At 38.1% G+C, this 18,161-nt stretch overlaps 1 protein-coding gene across 1 annotated transcript in view; it reads right to left on the bottom strand.

Annotated features, from left to right (window-relative positions):
• Nucleotides 1-566: 566 nt before the first annotated feature.
• The window catches only part of LOC128666898 (cytochrome P450 2C20), a 105,520-nt gene continuing 87,925 nt past the window's right edge, over nt 567-18,161 (bottom strand). The window contains exon 10 of the mRNA XM_053721709.1: nt 567-1,822. Within this exon, the coding sequence (XP_053577684.1) occupies nt 1,641-1,822 (182 nt within the window). The 3' untranslated portion in view covers nt 567-1,640. The remainder of the gene's footprint in view (nt 1,823-18,161) is intronic.

Below are 18,161 nucleotides of genomic sequence, written 5' to 3'. Positions count from 1 at the left end.
GGTAAAAATGCTCTACGCTCCTTTTTTGGAGCCTAACGCAGCATTTTTTTGAACTCTCGATACCAGAGTTAATTTCATGCTGCGGCCAGAAAAAAGCCTGCGGAGCGTTAACAGCCCATCTACCGCCAATCTCCAAATCTAGGCCTAAGAATTTTGGTATAGTCTGCCCCTTTAACATCAGGTTGAGTATACATTGCAAACACCCATATTTAATAAATAAAGGACGAAATAGAACGGCATAACCGTTTAGCTGTCCTAAAGCCAACAGCGCTTCCATGATGCGATCGCGGTCTGGAGGGCGTGCCTAGCGTCATAGGGGAGCCCCCCTGAACCGATCCCATCATTGTAATCTCTCGCGATCACGTGCACGATCGCAGGATTTCAATTTGTTTACATCGGAACGTTGTTCTGATGTAGACAAATTAACCCTGCCATCAAAGGGTTAATACTGTATAGCACCTGTTAAAGAAATACATTTCACCATAGTTTTGTCACAATAAGATTTGTAAAGAAATTGCACACACATTTATCCAAAAGTGAAAACTTTTATTAAAACTGTAAATTATTATTTTCTTTTCATTTTGAAACAACATGAATATAAGGAATTATTTGATACAATCATCATGTACAAAAATAATATATACAGATGTCTTAAACTTTCATGATTCAGATAGAACAGCAATTTTATACAACTTTCCAATTTACTTATTTTATCAATGTTTCTTTGTTCTGTTTGTATCTTTTATTAAAGAGTAAAAGTAGGTATGCTCAGGAGTGCGCACGTGTCTTTAGTTCTCTATGGCAGCCGTGTTTTGCAACATTATTTGTAGCTTTGTTATAATGTTACAATGAGTACTAAAGACATGTGCACTCCTGAGCTTGTATGATCCTACCTAGTTTTACTCTTCAATAAAAGATACCAAAAAAACAAAACTAATTTGATAACGATAACGATATACTGTATATCTGATTATTTTTTTAAAATATATATCTATACCTATATAAGTATATAAATTTATACAGTTATAGGTATATATACAGATGTACATAGAAATATATACATATAATTATACAAATATTTTAATGTGAAGAACATTGGAATGTTTAAAATAAATGACTCAGTTTGGGTTAGCGCAGGTTTATGGGTGTTAGGTTTTTATGAACAGCACGCTCCAATGAAGTCTATGAGGAGAATATGTTAACGCTGCTGCTAACTTTTTACTTTCAACTTGTAGGGACACCCTTAGCATCTGCGGGGCCCTGGGCAAGGCAAATTTTCGGGGCCCCACAGCCCAGTGCTCTTATTGCCCTCCCTCTGTATGCCCCGCCCTCCTTATGGCCCACTCCTGTCCTAACATTCAGTGTTATGTATATAAAGAACAAAAGTATTTATCACACCTCCTGATACCATAAACATTTCTTCATAAACTAAATACAGACTATAGATTGCACCTTCTCATACACTCACCCCTGAAAGTGCGCCCCCCCCAAAGCACGGGGCCCTGGGCAGGTGTCCCTCTCGCCCCCGCCCGCGCTACTCTATGAACGCAAAAAATAAAAGTCTAGCAAAGTTAACAGTCTAGCAGAAGTGTTAGTTACCGCTCCACTTGTAGAATAGAACATAATCTTTGCAATATTAATTATCGAGGGATGAAGCAGATTTTGTAGGGACGAGGAACACTCCCAAATCCACTTATCTGAGGGGTTAAATCTAATTCTTCAATGTCCACTATGGATTTGAGGGTAAAGCTCTGTAATATTGTGGTAATAAAAAGAAAGAGTTCCATCCGCGCAAGACCCTCTCCGGCACAGATCCGCTTACCTAAAAAAAGAAAAAAGATTAAAGTTATCTGTTTTTCTACATTTCTGCCTATGGGCTCTATTTATGATGTGCCGGGCAATTTAGATGAATTGGTGCCCGGTTTTTAATAATCCTATTAAAAACAAGGGCACTTTAATTCATCAAAATTGACATTTCACTCATTTTCTTAAGATATTTATTGTTTAATCTTCACAGCCACTCCAGCGATTCCCCCGGCCATCGGAAGCCTCTTCATACATCAGAAATGACAAATCCAGCTTCCTCCAATCATGGCTCCCCCCCCCAGGGGAATCTTGGCCTTAGGCAACGCCTTGATTGGAAGATGCTGGATTCGTAATTTTGGACCCGCGAAGAGGGCTTGCGACGGGCGGAGGAAGCACTGCAGCGGCTGTCAGGATTAAAAGGTAAGTATTTGAAGAAAACGAGTGAAATGCAATTTTGATGAATTCAAGTGCCCTTGTTTTTATTAGGATTATTAGTAAGAAGTAAAATATAAAGTTGATTAAAATATTCATGCAATCATTAAAGAAAAATGTTGGTTTTATTCTTCACTCGTACAAGCTTGAAACACTGTGGGTTGTGTGCCTGCTTGTATGTGTTTATGACGGTATATTTTGACATATAAGTGCAGCACATATTTTATGATATGTTTTGTATTTGTAAAGTACTAAAACCTCCCCTGCACTCTCAGATATCGCTCTCATAGGTTTCCATTTAACAAGCGCCAATAGCTGCTTCGGAGCCCCCATCATATCTCAGTCTCCCTCAGAGCGAACCTGAAACACCAGTTAAAGGGACAGTAAACGTAAAAAATAATGTTACATATAACATAATTTATGTAAGAACTTACCTGATAAATTCATTTCTTTCATATTAGCAAGAGTCCATGAGCTAGTGACGTATGGGATATACATTCCTACCAGGAGGGGCAAAGTTTCCCAAACCTCAAAATGCCCATAAATACACCCCTCACCACACCCACAATTCAGTTTAACGAATAGCCAAGAAGTGGGGTGATAAGAAAAAAGTGCGAAAGCATATAAAATAAGGAATTGGAATAATTGTGCTTTATACAAAAAAATCATAACCACCCCAAAAAAAGGGCGGGCCTCATGGACTCTTGCTAATATGAAAGAAATGAATTTATCAGGTAAGTTCTTACATAAATTATGTTTTCTTTCATGTAATTAGCAAGAGTCCATGAGCTAGTGACGTATGGGATAATGATTACCCAAGATGTGGATCTTTCCACACAAGAGTCACTAGAGAGGGAGGGATAAAATAAAGACAGCCAATTCCTGCTGAAAATAATCCACACCCAAAATAAAGTTTAACGAAAAACATAAGCAGAAGATTCAAACTGAAACCGCTGCCTGAAGTACTTTTCTACCAAAAACTGCTTCAGAAGAAGAAAATACATCAAAATGGTAGAATTTAGTAAAAGTATGCAAAGAGGACCAAGTTGCTGCTTTGCAAATCTGATCAACCGAAGCTTCATTCCTAAACGCCCAGGAAGTAGAAACTGACCTAGTAGAATGAGCTGTAATTCTCTGAGGCGGAGTTTTACCCGACTCAACATAGGCAAGATGAATTAAAGATTTCAACCAAGATGCCAAAGAAATGGCAGAAGCTTTCTGGCCTTTTCTAGAACCGGAAAAGATAACAAATAGACTAGAAGTCTTTCTGAAAGATTTAGTAGCTTCAACATAATATTTCAAAGCTCTAACAACATCCAAAGAATGCAACAATTTCTCCTTAGAATTCTTAGGATTAGGACATAATGAAGGAACCACAATTTCTCTACTAATGTTGTTGGAATTCACAACTTTAGGTAAAAATTCAAAAGAAGTTCGCAACACCGCCTTATCCTGATGAAAAATCAGAAAAGGAGACTCACAAGAAAGAGCAGAAAATTCAGAAACTCTTCTGGCAGAAGAGATGGCCAAAAGGAACAAAACTTTCCAAGAAAGTAATTTAATGTCCAATGAATGCATAGGTTCAAACGGAGGAGCTTGAAGAGCCCCCAGAACCAAGGAGGAGAAATTGACTTAATGACAGGTTTTATACGAACCAAAGCTTGTACAAAACAATGAATATCAGGAAGAATAGCAATCTTTCTGTGAAAAAGAACAGAAAGAGCAGAGATTTGTCCTTTCAAGGAACTTGCGGACAAACCTTTATCTAAACCATCCTGAAGAAACTGTAAAATTCTCGGAATTCTAAAAGAATGCCAAGAAAAATGATGAGAAATACACCAAGAAATATAAGTCTTCCAGACTCTATAATATATCTCTCTAGATACAGATTTATGAGCCTGTAACATAGTATTAATCACAGCGTCAGAGAAACCTCTTTGACGAAGAATCAAGCGTTCAATCTCCATACCTTTAAATTTAAGGATTTCAGATCCTGATGGAAAAAAGGACCTTGTGACAGAAGGTCTGGTCTTACCGGAAGAGTCCACGGTTGGCAAGAGGCCATCCGGACAAGATCCGCATACCAAAACCTGTGAGGCCATGCCGGAGCTACCAGCAGAACAAACGAGCATTCCTTCAGAATCTTGGAGATTACTCTTGGAAGAAGAAGAACTAGAGGCGAAAAGATATAGGCAGGATGATACTTCCAAGGAAGTGATAATGCATCCACTGCCTCCGCCTGAGGATCCCGGGATCTGGACAGATACCTGGGAAGTTTCTTGTTTAGATGGGACGCCATCAAATCTATTTCTGGAAGTTCCCACATTTGAACGATCTGAAGAAATACCTCTGGGTGAAGAGACCATTCGCCCGGATGCAACGTTTGGCGACTGAGATAATCTGCTTCCCAATTGTCTACACCTGGGATATGAACCGCAGAGATTAGACAGGAGCTGGATTCCGCCCAAACCAAAATTCGAGATACTTCTTTCATAGCCAGAGGACTGTGAGTTCCTCCTTGATGATTGATGTATGCCACAGTTGTGACATTGTCTGTCTGAAAACAAATGAACGATTCTCTCTTCAGAAGAGGCCAAAACTGAAGAGCTCTGAAAATTGCACGGAGTTCCAAAATATTGATCGGTAATCTCACCTCCTGAGATTCCCAAACTCCTTGTGCCGTCAGAGATCCCCACACAGCTCCCCAACCTGTGAGACTTGCATCTGTTGAAATTACAGTCCAGGTCTGAAGCACAAAAGAAGCCCCCTGAATTAAACTATGGTGATCTGTCCACCACGTTAGAGAGTGTCGAACAATCGGTTTTAAAGATATTAATTGAGATATCTTTGTGTAATCCTTGCACCATTGATTCAGCATACAAAGCTGAAGAGGTCGCATGTGAAAACGAGCAAAGGGGATCGCGTCCGATGCAGCAGTCATAAGACCTAGAATTTCCATGCATAAGGCTACCGAAGGGAATGATTGTGACTGAAGGTTTCGACAAGCTGCCATCAGTTTTAGACGCCTCTTGTCTGTTAAAGACAGAGTCATGGACACTGAATCTATTTGGAAACCCAGAAAGGTTACCCTTGTCTGAGGAATCAATGAACTTTTTGGTAAATTGATCCTCCAACCATGATCTTGAAGAAACAACACAAGTCGATTCGTATGAAATTCTGCTAAATGTAAAGACTGAGCAAGTACCAAGATATCGTCCAAATAAGGAAATACCACAATACCCTGTTCTCTGATTACAGACAGAAGGGCACCGAGAACCTTTGTAAAAATTCTTGGAGCTGTAGCAAGGCCAAACGGCAGAGCCACAAACTGGTAATGCTTGTCCAGAAAAGAGAATCTCAGGAACCGATAATGATCCGGATGAATCGGAATATGCAGATATGCATCCTGTAAATCTATTGTGGACATATAATTCCCTTGCTGAACAAAAGGCAAGATAGTCCTTACAGTTACCATCTTGAACGTTGGTATCCTTACATAACGATTCAATATTTTTAGATCCAGAACTGGTCTGAAGGAATTCTCCTTCTTTGGTACAATGAAGAGATTTGAATAAAACCCCATCCCCTGTTCCTGAACTGGAACTGGCATAATTACTCCAGTCAACTCTAGATCTGAAACACAATTCAGAAATGCTTGAGCTTTTACTGGATTTACTGGGACACTGGAAAGAAAAAATCTCTTTGCAGGAGGTCTCATCTTGAAACCAATTCTGTACCCTTCTGAAGCAATGTTCTGAATCCAAAGATTGTGAACAGAATTGATCCAAATTTCTTTGAAAAAACGTAACCTGCCCCCTACCAGCTGAGCTGGAATGAGGGCCTCACCTTCATGTGGACTTAGAAGCAGGCTTTGCCTTTCTGGCTGGCTTGGATTTATTCCAGATTGGAGATGGTTTCCAAACTGAAACTGCTCCTGAGGATGAAGGATCAGGTTTTTGTTCTTTGTTGAAACGAAAGGAACGAAAACGATTATTAGCTCTGTTTTTACCCTTAGATTTTTTATCCTGTGGTAAAGTTCCTTTCCCACCAGTAACAGTTGAAATAATAGAATCCAACTGAGAACCAAATAATTTTTTACCCTGGAAAGAAATGGAAAGTAGAGTTGATTTAGAAGCCATATCAGCATTCCAAGTCTTAAGCCATAAAGCTCTTCTAGCTAAAATAGCTAGAGACATAAACCCTGATAATATCAAAGATGGCATCACAGATAAAATTATTAGCATGCTGAAGAAGAATAATAATATCATGAGAATCATGATGTGTTACTTGTTGCGCTAAGGTTTCCAACCAAAAAGTTGAAGCTGCAGCAACATCAGCCAAAGATATAGCAGGTCTAAGAAGATTACCTGAACACAGATAAGCTTTTCTTAGAAAGGATTCAATTTTCCTATCTAAAGGATCCTTAAACGAAGTACCATCTGACGTAGGAATAGTAGTACGTTTAGCAAGGGTAGAAATAGCCCCATCAACTTTAGGGATTTTGTCCCAAAATTCTAATCTGTCAGACGGCACAGGATATAATTGCTTAAAACGTTTAGAAGGAGTAAATGAATTACCCAATTTATCCCATTCTTTGGAAATTACTGCAGAAATAGCATTAGGAACAGGAAAAACTTCTGGAATAACCACAGGAGATTTAAATACCTTATCCAAACGTTTAGAATTAGTATCAAGAGGACCAGAATCCTCTATTTCTAAAGCAATTAGAACTTCTTTAAGTAAAGAACGAATACATTCCATTTTAAATAAATATGAAGATTTATCAGCATCAACCTCTGAGACAGAATCCTCTGAACCAGAAGAGTCATCAGAATCAGAATGATGATGTTCATTTAAAAATTCATCTGTAGGGAGAGAAGTTTTAAAAGATTTTTTACGTTTACTAGGAGGAGAAATAACAGACATAGCCTTCTTTATGGATTCAGAAACAAAATCTCTTATGTCATCAGGAACATTCTGCACCTTAGATGTTGAAGGAACTGCAACAGGCAATGGTACTTTACTAAAGGAAATATTATCTGCATTAACAAGTTTGTCATGACAATCAATACAAACAACAGCTGGAGGAATAGCTACCAAAAGTTTACAGCAGATACACTTAGCTTTGGTAGATCCAGCACTAGACAGCGATTTTCCTGTAGTATCTTCTGACTCAGATGCAACGTGAGACATCTTGCAATATGTAAGAGAAAAAACAACAACATATAAAGCAAAATTGATCAAATTCCTTAAATGACAGTTTCAGGAATGGGAAAAAATGCCAAAGAACAAGCTTCTAGCAACCAGAAGCAATGAAAAATGAGACTTAAATAATGTGGAGACAAAAGCGACGCCCATATTTTTTAGCGCCAAATAAGACGCCCACATTATTTGGCGCCTAAATGCTTTTTGGTGCCAAAAATGACGCCACATCCGGAACGCCGACATTTTTGGCGCAAAATAACGTAAAAAAATGATGCAACTTCCGGCGACACGTATGACGCCGGAAACGGAAAATAATTTTTGCGCCAAAAAAGTCAGCGCCAAGAATGACGCAATAAAATGAAGCATTTTCAGCCCCCGCGAGCCTAACAGCCCACAGGGAAAATAGTCAAATTTTTGAAGGTAAGAAAAAATGATTAAATCAAATGCATTATCCCAAATATGAAACTGACTGTCTGAAAAATAAGGAAAGTTGAACATTCTGAGTCAAGGCAAATAAATGTTTGAATACATATATTTAGAACTTTATAAACAAAGTGCCCAACCATAGCTTAGAGTGTCACAGAAAATAAGATTTACTTACCCCAGGACACTCATCTACATGTTTGTAGAAAGCCAAACCAGTACTGAAACGAGAATCAGCAGAGGTAATGGTATATATAAGAGTATATCGTCGATCTGAAAAGGGAGGTAAGAGATGAATCTCTACGACCGATAACAGAGAACCTATGAAATAGACCCCTTAGAAGGAGATCACTGCATTCAAATAGGCAATACTCTCCTCACATCCCTCTGACATTCACTGCACGCTGAGAGGAAAACCGGGCTCCAACTTGCTGCGGAGCGCATATCAACGTAGAATCTAGCACAAACTTACTTCACCACCTCCATCGAAGGCAAAGTTTGTAAAACTGAATTGTGGGTGTGGTGAGGGGTGTATTTATGGGCATTTTGAGGTTTGGGAAACTTTGCCCCTCCTGGTAGGAATGTATATCCCATACGTCACTAGCTCATGGACTCTTGCTAATTACATGAAAGAAATACAGATTTATGTAACATTATCTTAGCGACAGCGTGAAAAATCAAAAGATTTGTGAGATGAAAGCCACAAAGTTCCAGGTCTTCTTTTCAAAATCAGATCACTGGCGCGCTTTCTAATCAAAGCACGCCTGATCGCGCTATTGAACTAAATGTAGCTCACTCCCACTAGCAGACCAGAGTGGGAGTGCGCTACGTTTAGATTAATAGCATGATTGAGGGCACTGTGGTTAGACAGTGCGTCCACAAGACGCTTTTGAAAAGAAGACCTGATCAGAAAAGCCTGGAGAGGAAATGAGGTAAGTGTAACTTTGGGGGGGGCTAAAATCTCTCTAATCTTTTGATTTTTCAAGCTGTTGCTAAGACAATGTTTACATAATTCTGTACTATATGCATAATTATGTAACATTAATTTTTACTTTTACTGTCCCTTTAAGCAACAGTGGCAGCAGATTGCAATCATCTTGATCTGATTGGATCAAGATAAATGGCAGCCCCCTGTTGCGCTATTGCGTGCTGCTGCACGCTCGCTTGAAAACTTAGGGCACTTTTAGTTTCATGATGTTGGATAAAGTGTTTTGCTATTGGTGTCTTAGGGGGGAGTTGGGACATTCTCAATTGATGACAAATGTTCTCAATTAATAAAAGATAAAAGGAAGAATAGGAAAACACTTATCTTCAATTGAGAAAGTCCCCCCTAAGACACCAATAGCAAAACAATTTAGCCATCATCAAGTGCCCTAAGTTCTCAAGCAAATGATTTTATAGTACCAAATAAGAGAGGAGGTGATTGCTATAGAAAATCCAGTAGAAAGTCCAGTGGATCTTTAAATTAGGTACATTAGTTACTAAGGAACCTTTGATCCAAAGCTAGTAATTGTGTTGCTATATTAAAGGGACAGTAAAGGCAAAACTAAGATTTCATGATTCAGATAGGCTATGTAATTTTTAACTTTCCAATTTACTTTTATAATCAAATTTGCTTTGTTCTCTTGGGTATTCTTAGTTGAAAGCTTAACCTAGGTAGGCTCATATGCTAATTTCTAAGCCATTGAAGGCCGCCTGTTATCTGAATGCATTTGACAGTTTTTCACTCCTGTGGAGTTACTTATCATTGGCTAAAATGCAAGTCTGTCAAAAGAACTGAGATAAGGGGGCAGTCTGCAGAGGCTTAGATACAAGGTAATCACAGAGGTAAAAAGTATATTAATATAACAGTGTTAGTTATGCAAAACTGGGGAATGGTAAATTAAGGGATTATCTATATTTTTAAACAATAACATTTTGATGTTTACTGTCCCTTTAATGTAACAGAAAACTGTTTTTGGGTTTATATTACTATATATTATTTTTTTTCCATTCCGATGGTACTTGGTATTGTAATTTAAGGAATTGAATATAATTTGTAATTACATTTTGTACTGTTGATCATACTATATTAGTTCAAATACCAAGTAATTATTCTAAATGTATCTGAATTGTATTTTAATAACACTCCATTGTATTAATATGAAAATGACATCATGGTAAGGGTCGGGGCTTTTTGCTCTGTAAACTGCTTGTTTGTCTCCTAAACCTATCTTTGACAAAGCACCAGTCAGGTGTGAAACGCGTTAGATGATGTCACAGCTCATTTGGTGTACACGTTATATGTGAGTTGCTATATTGTTAATGATTCTCAAATAAAATTACTGATTTTACTTTTATGGCAGTGTCCGGTGCCATACTACTGTGTAGTACTTAATCAGCAGTATTTCAGGCTAATGTTTACCTACCCTCTAAGATAAATGGAGCCCATAGAGTCTAAAAACCTCACTCTTGTAATCTCTTTCTACCTGTTTCAATGCCTCAATCTTTGTTTCGTACAACAATATTTTATAATTGTCACAACTTTGAAATATATTTATATAAAAAAAAATGCCAGTGATGCAATGAGGCCTAGTTATCAACGTGTCTACTTACCTGCCATCGCCGGCCCCAATACGCCCACCTAAGCTCGCCTCACATTGCCGCCGCGGACCTGAATACGCTCGCCAAAGTTATCAATAAAGCTGTCAAAAAGCTGTGCACCAAGTACGGGGCGATGAGCAGCGGACTGTGATAGTTATCACTCATCCAATCTTGCTGCTCTTCGGCTTTTTCCCAGCTTTATTGATACCCCTGTCACTAAGCACTCACACTAAACTACACTGTTCTACCCCCTATACCGGTGCCCCCGGAGCCCCCCGCAACTTAATAAAGTTATTAACCCCTAAACCGCCGCTCCTAGACACCGCTGCAACTATAATAAATGTATTAACCCCTAAACCGCCGCTCCCGGAGCCCACCGCCACCTACAGTATACCTAGTAACCCTTATCCTGCCCTCCCCTATACCGCCTCCACCTATAATAAATTTATTAACCCCTATCCTGCCTATCCCGGACCCCGCCGCAACTAAATAAATTGTTTAACCCCTAAACCGCCACTCCCGGACCCCGCTGCCACCTATATTAAACTTATTAACCCCTAATCTGCCCCCCTACACCGTCACCACCTATAATAAATGTATTAACCCCTATCCTGCCCCCCCTACACCGCCACCACCTATAATAAATTTATTAACCCCTATCCTGCCCCCCTACACCGCCCCAACTATAATAAATATGTTAACCCCTAAACCTAAGTCTAACCCTAACCCTAACACCCACCTAACTTAAATATTAATTAAATACGTCTAAATATTATAACTCTTATTAACTAAATTAATCCTATTTAAAACTAAATACTTACCTTTAAAATAAACTGTAATATAGCTACAATATAAATAATAATTATTTTGTATCTATCTTAGGATTTATTTTTATTTTACAGGCAAATTTCAATTTATTTTAACTAGGTACAATAGCTATTAAATAGTTAATAACTATTTAATAGCTACCTAGCTAAAATAAAGAGAAATTTACCTGTAAAATAAAAACTAACCTAAGTTACAATTACACCTAACTCTACACTATCATTAAATAAATTATTCCTATTTAAAACTAAATACTTACCTGTAAAATAAACCCTAAGATAGCTACAATGTAATTAATAATTACATTGTAGCTATTTTAGGATTTATATTTATTTTACAGGTAACTTTGTATTTATTTTAGCTAGTTAGAATAGTTATTAAATAATTATTAACTATTTAATATCTACCTAGCTAAAAGAAATACAAAATTACCTGTAAAATAAATCCTAACCTAAGTTACAATTAAACCTAACACTACACTATCATTAAATAAATTAAATTAATTAACTACAAATAACTACAATTAAATACAATTAAATAAACTAACTAAAAAGTACAAAAAATAAAAAAAAATAAGTTACAAAAATAAAAAAAAATAAGTTACAAACATTTAAAAAATATTACAACAATTTTAAGCTACTGACACCTAATCTTAGCCCCCTAATAAAATAACAAAGCCCCCCAAAATAAAAAAATGCCCTACCCTATTCTACATTAAAAAGTTAACAGCTCTATTACCTTACCAGCCCTTAAAAGGGCCTTTTGCGGGGCATGCCCCAAAGAAATCAGCTCTTTTGCCTGTAAAAAAAATTACAACCCCCCAACATTAAAACCCACCACCCACACACCCCTACTCTAACCCAAACCCCCTTAAATAAACCTAACACTACCCCCCTGAAGATCATCCTACCTTTAGCCGTCTTCAGCCAGCTGACCACCGATGGAACAGAAGAGGACATCCGCAACGGCCGAAGTCATCATCCAAGGAGCGCTGAAGAGGTCTTCCATCCAATTGAAGTCTTCATGCAGGTGGCGTCTTCAATCTTCATCCATCCGGAGTTGAGCGGAGCCATCTTCAGACGAGCCGACGCGGAGCCATCTTCTTCCACCGACGACTTCCCGACGAATGGCGGTTCCTTTAAGTGATGTCATCCAAGATGGTGTCCCTCGAATTCCGATTGGCTGATAGGATTCTATCAGCCAATCGGAATTAAGGTAGGGAAAATCTGATTGGCTGATTGAATCAGCCAATCAGATTGAAGTTCAATCCGATTGGCTGATCCGATCAGCCAATAGAATGCAAGCTCAATCTGATTGGCTGATCGGAACAGCCAATAGAATGCGAACTCAATCTGATTGGCTGAAGATGGCTCCGCGTCGGCTCGTCTGAAGATGGCTCCGCTCCGGATGGATGAAGATTGAAGACGCCGCCTGGATAAAGACTTCAATCGGATGGAAGACCTCTTCAGCGCCCCTTGGATGATAACTTCAATCGGATGGAAGACTTCTTCAGCGCCCCTTGGATGATGACTTCGGCTGCTGCGGATGTCCTCTTATGTTCCATCGGTGGTCGGCTGGCTGAAGATGGCTAAAGGTAGGATGATCTTCAGGGGGTAGTGTTAGGTTTATTTAAGGGGGGTTTGGGTTAGAGTAGGGGTGTGTGGGTGGTGGGTTTTAATGTTGGGGGGGTTGTAATTTTTTTTTACAGGCAAAAGAGCTGATTTCTTTGGGGCATGCCCCACAAAAGGCCCTTTTAAGGGCTGGTAAGGTAATAGAGCTGTTAACTTTTTAATGTAGAATAGGGTAGGGCATTTTTTTATTTTGGGGGGCTTTGTTATTTTATTAGGGGGCTTAGAATAGGTGTAAGTAGATTAAAATTGTTGTAATATTTTTTAAATGTTTGTAACTTATTTTTTTTATTTTTTGTACTTTAGTTAATTGTAGTTAATTAATTTAATTTATTTAATGATAGTGTAGTGTTAGGTTTAATTGTAACTTAGGTTAGGATTTATTTTACAGGTAATTTTGTATTTCTTTTAGCTATGTAGATATTAAATAGTTAATAACTATTTAATAACTATTCCAACTAGCTAAAATAAATACAAAGTTACCTGTAAAATAAATATAAATCCTAAAATAGCTAGAATGTAATTATTAATTACATTGTAGCTATCTAACTGCTAGATTTAGAGTTCTGCGGCCAAAGGGGTGCGTTAGCTACGCATGCTTTTTTTCTCCCGCACCTTTTAAATACCGCTGGTATTTAGAGTTCACAGAAGGGCTGCGTTAGGCTCCAAAAAGGGAGCGTATAGCATAATTTACCGCCACTGCAACTCTAAATACCAGCGGTGCTTACGGACACGGCCAGCTTCAAAAACGTGCTCATGCAAGATTCCCCCATAGGAAACAATGGGGCCGTTTGAGCTGGAAAAAAACCTTCAAAAAAGCAGAATACAGCTCCTAACGCAGCCCCATTGTTTCCTATGGGGAAACACTTCCTATGTCTGCACCTAACACCCTAACATGTACCCCGAGTCTAAACACCCCTAACCTTACACTTATTAACCCCTAATCTGCCGCCCCCGCTATCGCTGACCCCTGCATATTTTTTTTTTACAACCTAATCTGCCGCTCTGTACACCGCCGCAACCTACGTTATCCCTATGTACCCCTAATCTGCTGCTCCTAACACCGCCGACCCCTATATTATATTTATTAACCCCTAATCGGCCGCCACCTACCTACACTTATTAACCCCTAATCTGCCGACCGGACCTCACCGCTACTATAATAAAGTTATTAACCCCTAAAGCTAAGTCTAACCCTAACACTAACACCCCCCTAAATTAAATATAATCTTTATCTAACTAAATAAATCTTATTAAATAAATTATTCCTATTTAAAGCTAAATACTTACCTGCAAAAATAAACCCTAATATAGCTACAATATAAATTATAATTATATTGTAGCTATTTTAGGATTAATATTTATTTTACAGGCAACTTTGTATTTATTTTAACCAGGTACAATATCTATTAAATAGTTAATAACTATTTAATAGCTACCTAGTTAAAATAATTACAAAATTACCTGTAAAATAAATCCTAACCTAAGTTACAATTAAACCTAACACTACACTATCAATAAATTAATTACATAACATACCTACAAATAAATACAATTAAATAAACTAACTAAAGTACAAAAAATAAAAAAGAACTAAGTTACAAAAATAAAAAAATAATTTACAAACATTAGAAAAATATTACAACAATTTTAAGCTAATTACACCTACTCTAAGCCCCCTAATAAAATAACAAAGCCCCCCAAAATAAAAAAATACCCTACCCTATTCTAAAATAAAAATAGAAAAGCTTTTTAACCTTACCAGCCCTTAAAAGGGCCTTTTGAGGGGCATGCCCCAAAGAATTCAGCTCTTTTGCCTGTAAAAAAAAACCATACAATACCCCCCCCAACATTACAACCCACCACCCACATACCCCTAATCTAACCCAAACCCCCCTTAAATAAACCTAACACTAAGCCCCTGAAGATCTCCCTACCTTGAGTCGTCTTCACCCAACCGGGCACCGATGGACCAAAAGAGGACATCCGGAGCGGCAGAAGTCTTCATCCTATCCGGGCAGAAGATGACACCCGGACCGGTAGACATCTTCACCCAAGCAACATCTTCTATCTTCATCCACCCGGAGCAGAGCCATCTTCTTCCAGCTGACACGGATCCATCCTCTTCTACCGATGCCTACTCGCCAAATGACGGTTCCTTTAAATGACGTCATCCAAGATGGCGTCCCTCGAATTCCGATTGGCTGATAGGATTCTATCAGCCAATCGGAATTAAGGTAGGAAAATTCTGATTGGCTGATGGAATCAGCCAATCAGATTCAAGTTCAATCCGATTGGCTGATCCAATCAGCCAATCAGATTGAGCTTGCATTCTATTGGCTGATTGGAACAGCCAATAGAATGCGAGCTCAATCTGATTGGCTGATTCCATCAGCCAATCAGAATTGTCCTACCTTAATTCCGAGGGACGCCATCTGGGATGACGTCATTTAAAGGAACCTTCATTCGGCGAGTAGGCGTCGGTAGAAGAGGATGGATCCGCGTCGGCTGGAAGAACATGGCTCCGCTCCACTACAGATGGATGAAGATAGAAGATGCCGCTTGGATGAAGATGTCTACCGATCCGGATGTCCTCTTCTGCCCGGATAGGATGAAGACTTCTGCCGCTCCGGATGTCTTCTTTTGGTCCATCGGTGCCTGGTTGGGTGAAGACGACTCAAGGTAGGGAGATCTTCAGGGGCTTAGTGTTAGGTTTATTTAAGGGGGGTTTGGGTTAGATTAGGGGTATGTGGGTGGTGGGTTGTAAGGTTGGGGGGGGTATTGTATGTTTTTTTTTTACAGGCAAAAGAGCTGAATTCTTTGGGGCATGCCCCGCAAAAGGCCCTTTTAAGGGCTGGTAAGGTAAAAGAGCTTTTCTATTTTTATTTTAGAATAGGGTAGGGCATTTTTTATTTTGGGGGCTTTGTTATTTTATTAGGGGGCTTAGAGTAGGTGTAATTAGCTTAAAATTGTTGTAATCTTTTTCTAATGTTTTTAAATTATTTTTTGTAACTTAGTTCTTTTATTATTTTTTGTACTTTAGTTAGTTTATTTAATTGTATTTATTTGTAGGTATTTTATGTAATTAATTTATTGATAGTGTAGTGTTAGGTTTAATTGTAGGTAATTGTAGGTATTTTATTTAATTCATTGATTGATAGTGTAGTGTTAGGTTTAATTGTAACTTAGGTTAGGATTTATTTTACAGGTAATTTTGTATTTCTTTTAGCTAGGTAGATATTAAATAGTTAATAACTATTTAATAACTATTCTAACTAGCTAAAATAAATACAAAGTTGCCTGTAAAATAAATATAAATCCTAAAATAGCTACAATGTAATTATTATTTACATTGTAGCTATCTTAGGGTTTATTTTACAGGTAAGTATTTAGTTTTAAATAGGAATCATTTATTTAATGATAGTGTAGTGTTAGGTGTAATTGTAACTTAGGTTAGTTTTTATTTTACAGGTAAATTTCTCTTTATTTTAGCTAGGTAGCTATTAAATAGTTATTAACTATTTAATAGCTATTGTACCTGGTTAAAATAAATACAAAGTTGCCTGTAAAATAAATATTAATCCTAATATAGCTACAATATAATTATTATTTATATTGTAGCTATATTAGGGTTTATTTTACAGGTAAGTATTTAGCTTTAAATAGGAATAATTTATTTAATAAGAGTTAATTTATTTCGTTAGATAAAAATTATATTTAATTTAGGGGGGTGTTAGGGTTAGACTTAGCTTTAGGGGTTAATACATTTTTTAGGGGTTAATACTTGAAGTTAGGTGTTGGTGATGTTAGGGAGGGCAGATTAGGGGTTAATATTTATTATAGGGTTATTGAAGCGGGAGTGAGGCGGATTAGGGGTTAATAACTTTATTATAGTAGCGGTGAGGTCCGGTCGGCAGATTAGGGGTTAATAAGTGTAGGTAGGTGGTGGCGGCGACATTGGGGGGGCAGATTAGGGGTTAATAAATATTATGTAGGGGTCGGCGGTGTTAGGGGCAGCAGATTAGGGGTACATAGGGATAACGAAGGTGGCGGCGGTGTGCGATCGGCAGATTAGGGGTTAAAAATTTTTATTAGAGTGGCGGTGATGTGGGGGACCTCGGTTTAGGGGTACATAGGTAGTTTATGGGTGTTAGTGTACTATAGAGCATAGTAGTTAAGAGCTTTATAAACTGGCGTTAGCCCATAAAGCTCTTAACTCCTGGCTTTTTGCTGCGGCTGGAGTCTTGTCGTTAGAGTTCTAACGCTCACTTCAGCCAAGACTCTAAATACCGGCGTTAGAAAGATCCCATTGAAAAGATAGGATACGCAATTGGCGTAGGGGGATCTGCGGTATGGAAAAGTCGCGGCTGCAAAGTGAGCGTTAGACCCTTACCTACAAGACTCTAAATACCAGTGGTAGCCCAAAACCAGCGTTAGGAGCCCCTAAACAGCATTAGGAGCCGCCAAACTCTAAATCTAGGCGTACGGGTTTATTTTACAGGTAAGTATTTAGTTTTAAATAGGATTAATTTATTTAATGATAGTGTAGTGTTAGGTGTAATTGTAACTTAGGTTAGTTTTTATTTTACAGGTAAATTTCTCTTTATTTTAGCTAGGTAGCTATTAAATAGTTATTAACTATTTAATAGCTATTGTACCTAGTTAAAATAAATTGAAATTTGCCTGTAAAATAAAAATAAATCCTAAGATAGATGCAATATAATTATTATTTATATTGTAGCTATATTAGGGTTTATTTTAATGGTAAGTATTTAGTTTTAAATAGGATTAATTTAGTTAATAAGAGTTATAATATTTAGATGTATTTAATTAATATTTAAGTTAGGTGGGTGTTAGGGTTAGACTTAGTTTAGGTTTAGGGGTTAATAATTTTATTATAGTGGCGGCGGTGTAGGGGTGGCAGGATAGGGGTTTATAAATTTATTATAGGTTGCGGCGGTATAGGGGAGGTAGGATAGGGGTTAATAAGTTTAATATAGGTGGCGGCGGGGTCCGGGAGGGGCGGTTTAGGGGTTAAACAATTTATTTAGTTGTGGCGGGGTCCGGGATCGGCAGGATAGGGGTTAATAAATATATTATAGGTGGCGGCAGTGTAGGGGGGCAGGATAGGGGTTAACAGGTATTATGTAGGTGGCGGCGGGGTCTGGGAGCAGCAGTTTAGGGGGGAATAACTTTATTTAGTTGCTGCAGTATAGGGGGCGGCAGATAAGGGGTTAATATGTATAATGTAGGTTGCAG

This window comes from Bombina bombina, chromosome 7 (genome assembly GCF_027579735.1).
Source record: "Bombina bombina isolate aBomBom1 chromosome 7, aBomBom1.pri, whole genome shotgun sequence".
NCBI classification, from domain to species: domain Eukaryota; kingdom Metazoa; phylum Chordata; class Amphibia; order Anura; family Bombinatoridae; genus Bombina; species Bombina bombina.
This window is presented reverse-complemented; position numbering and strand designations above follow the sequence as displayed.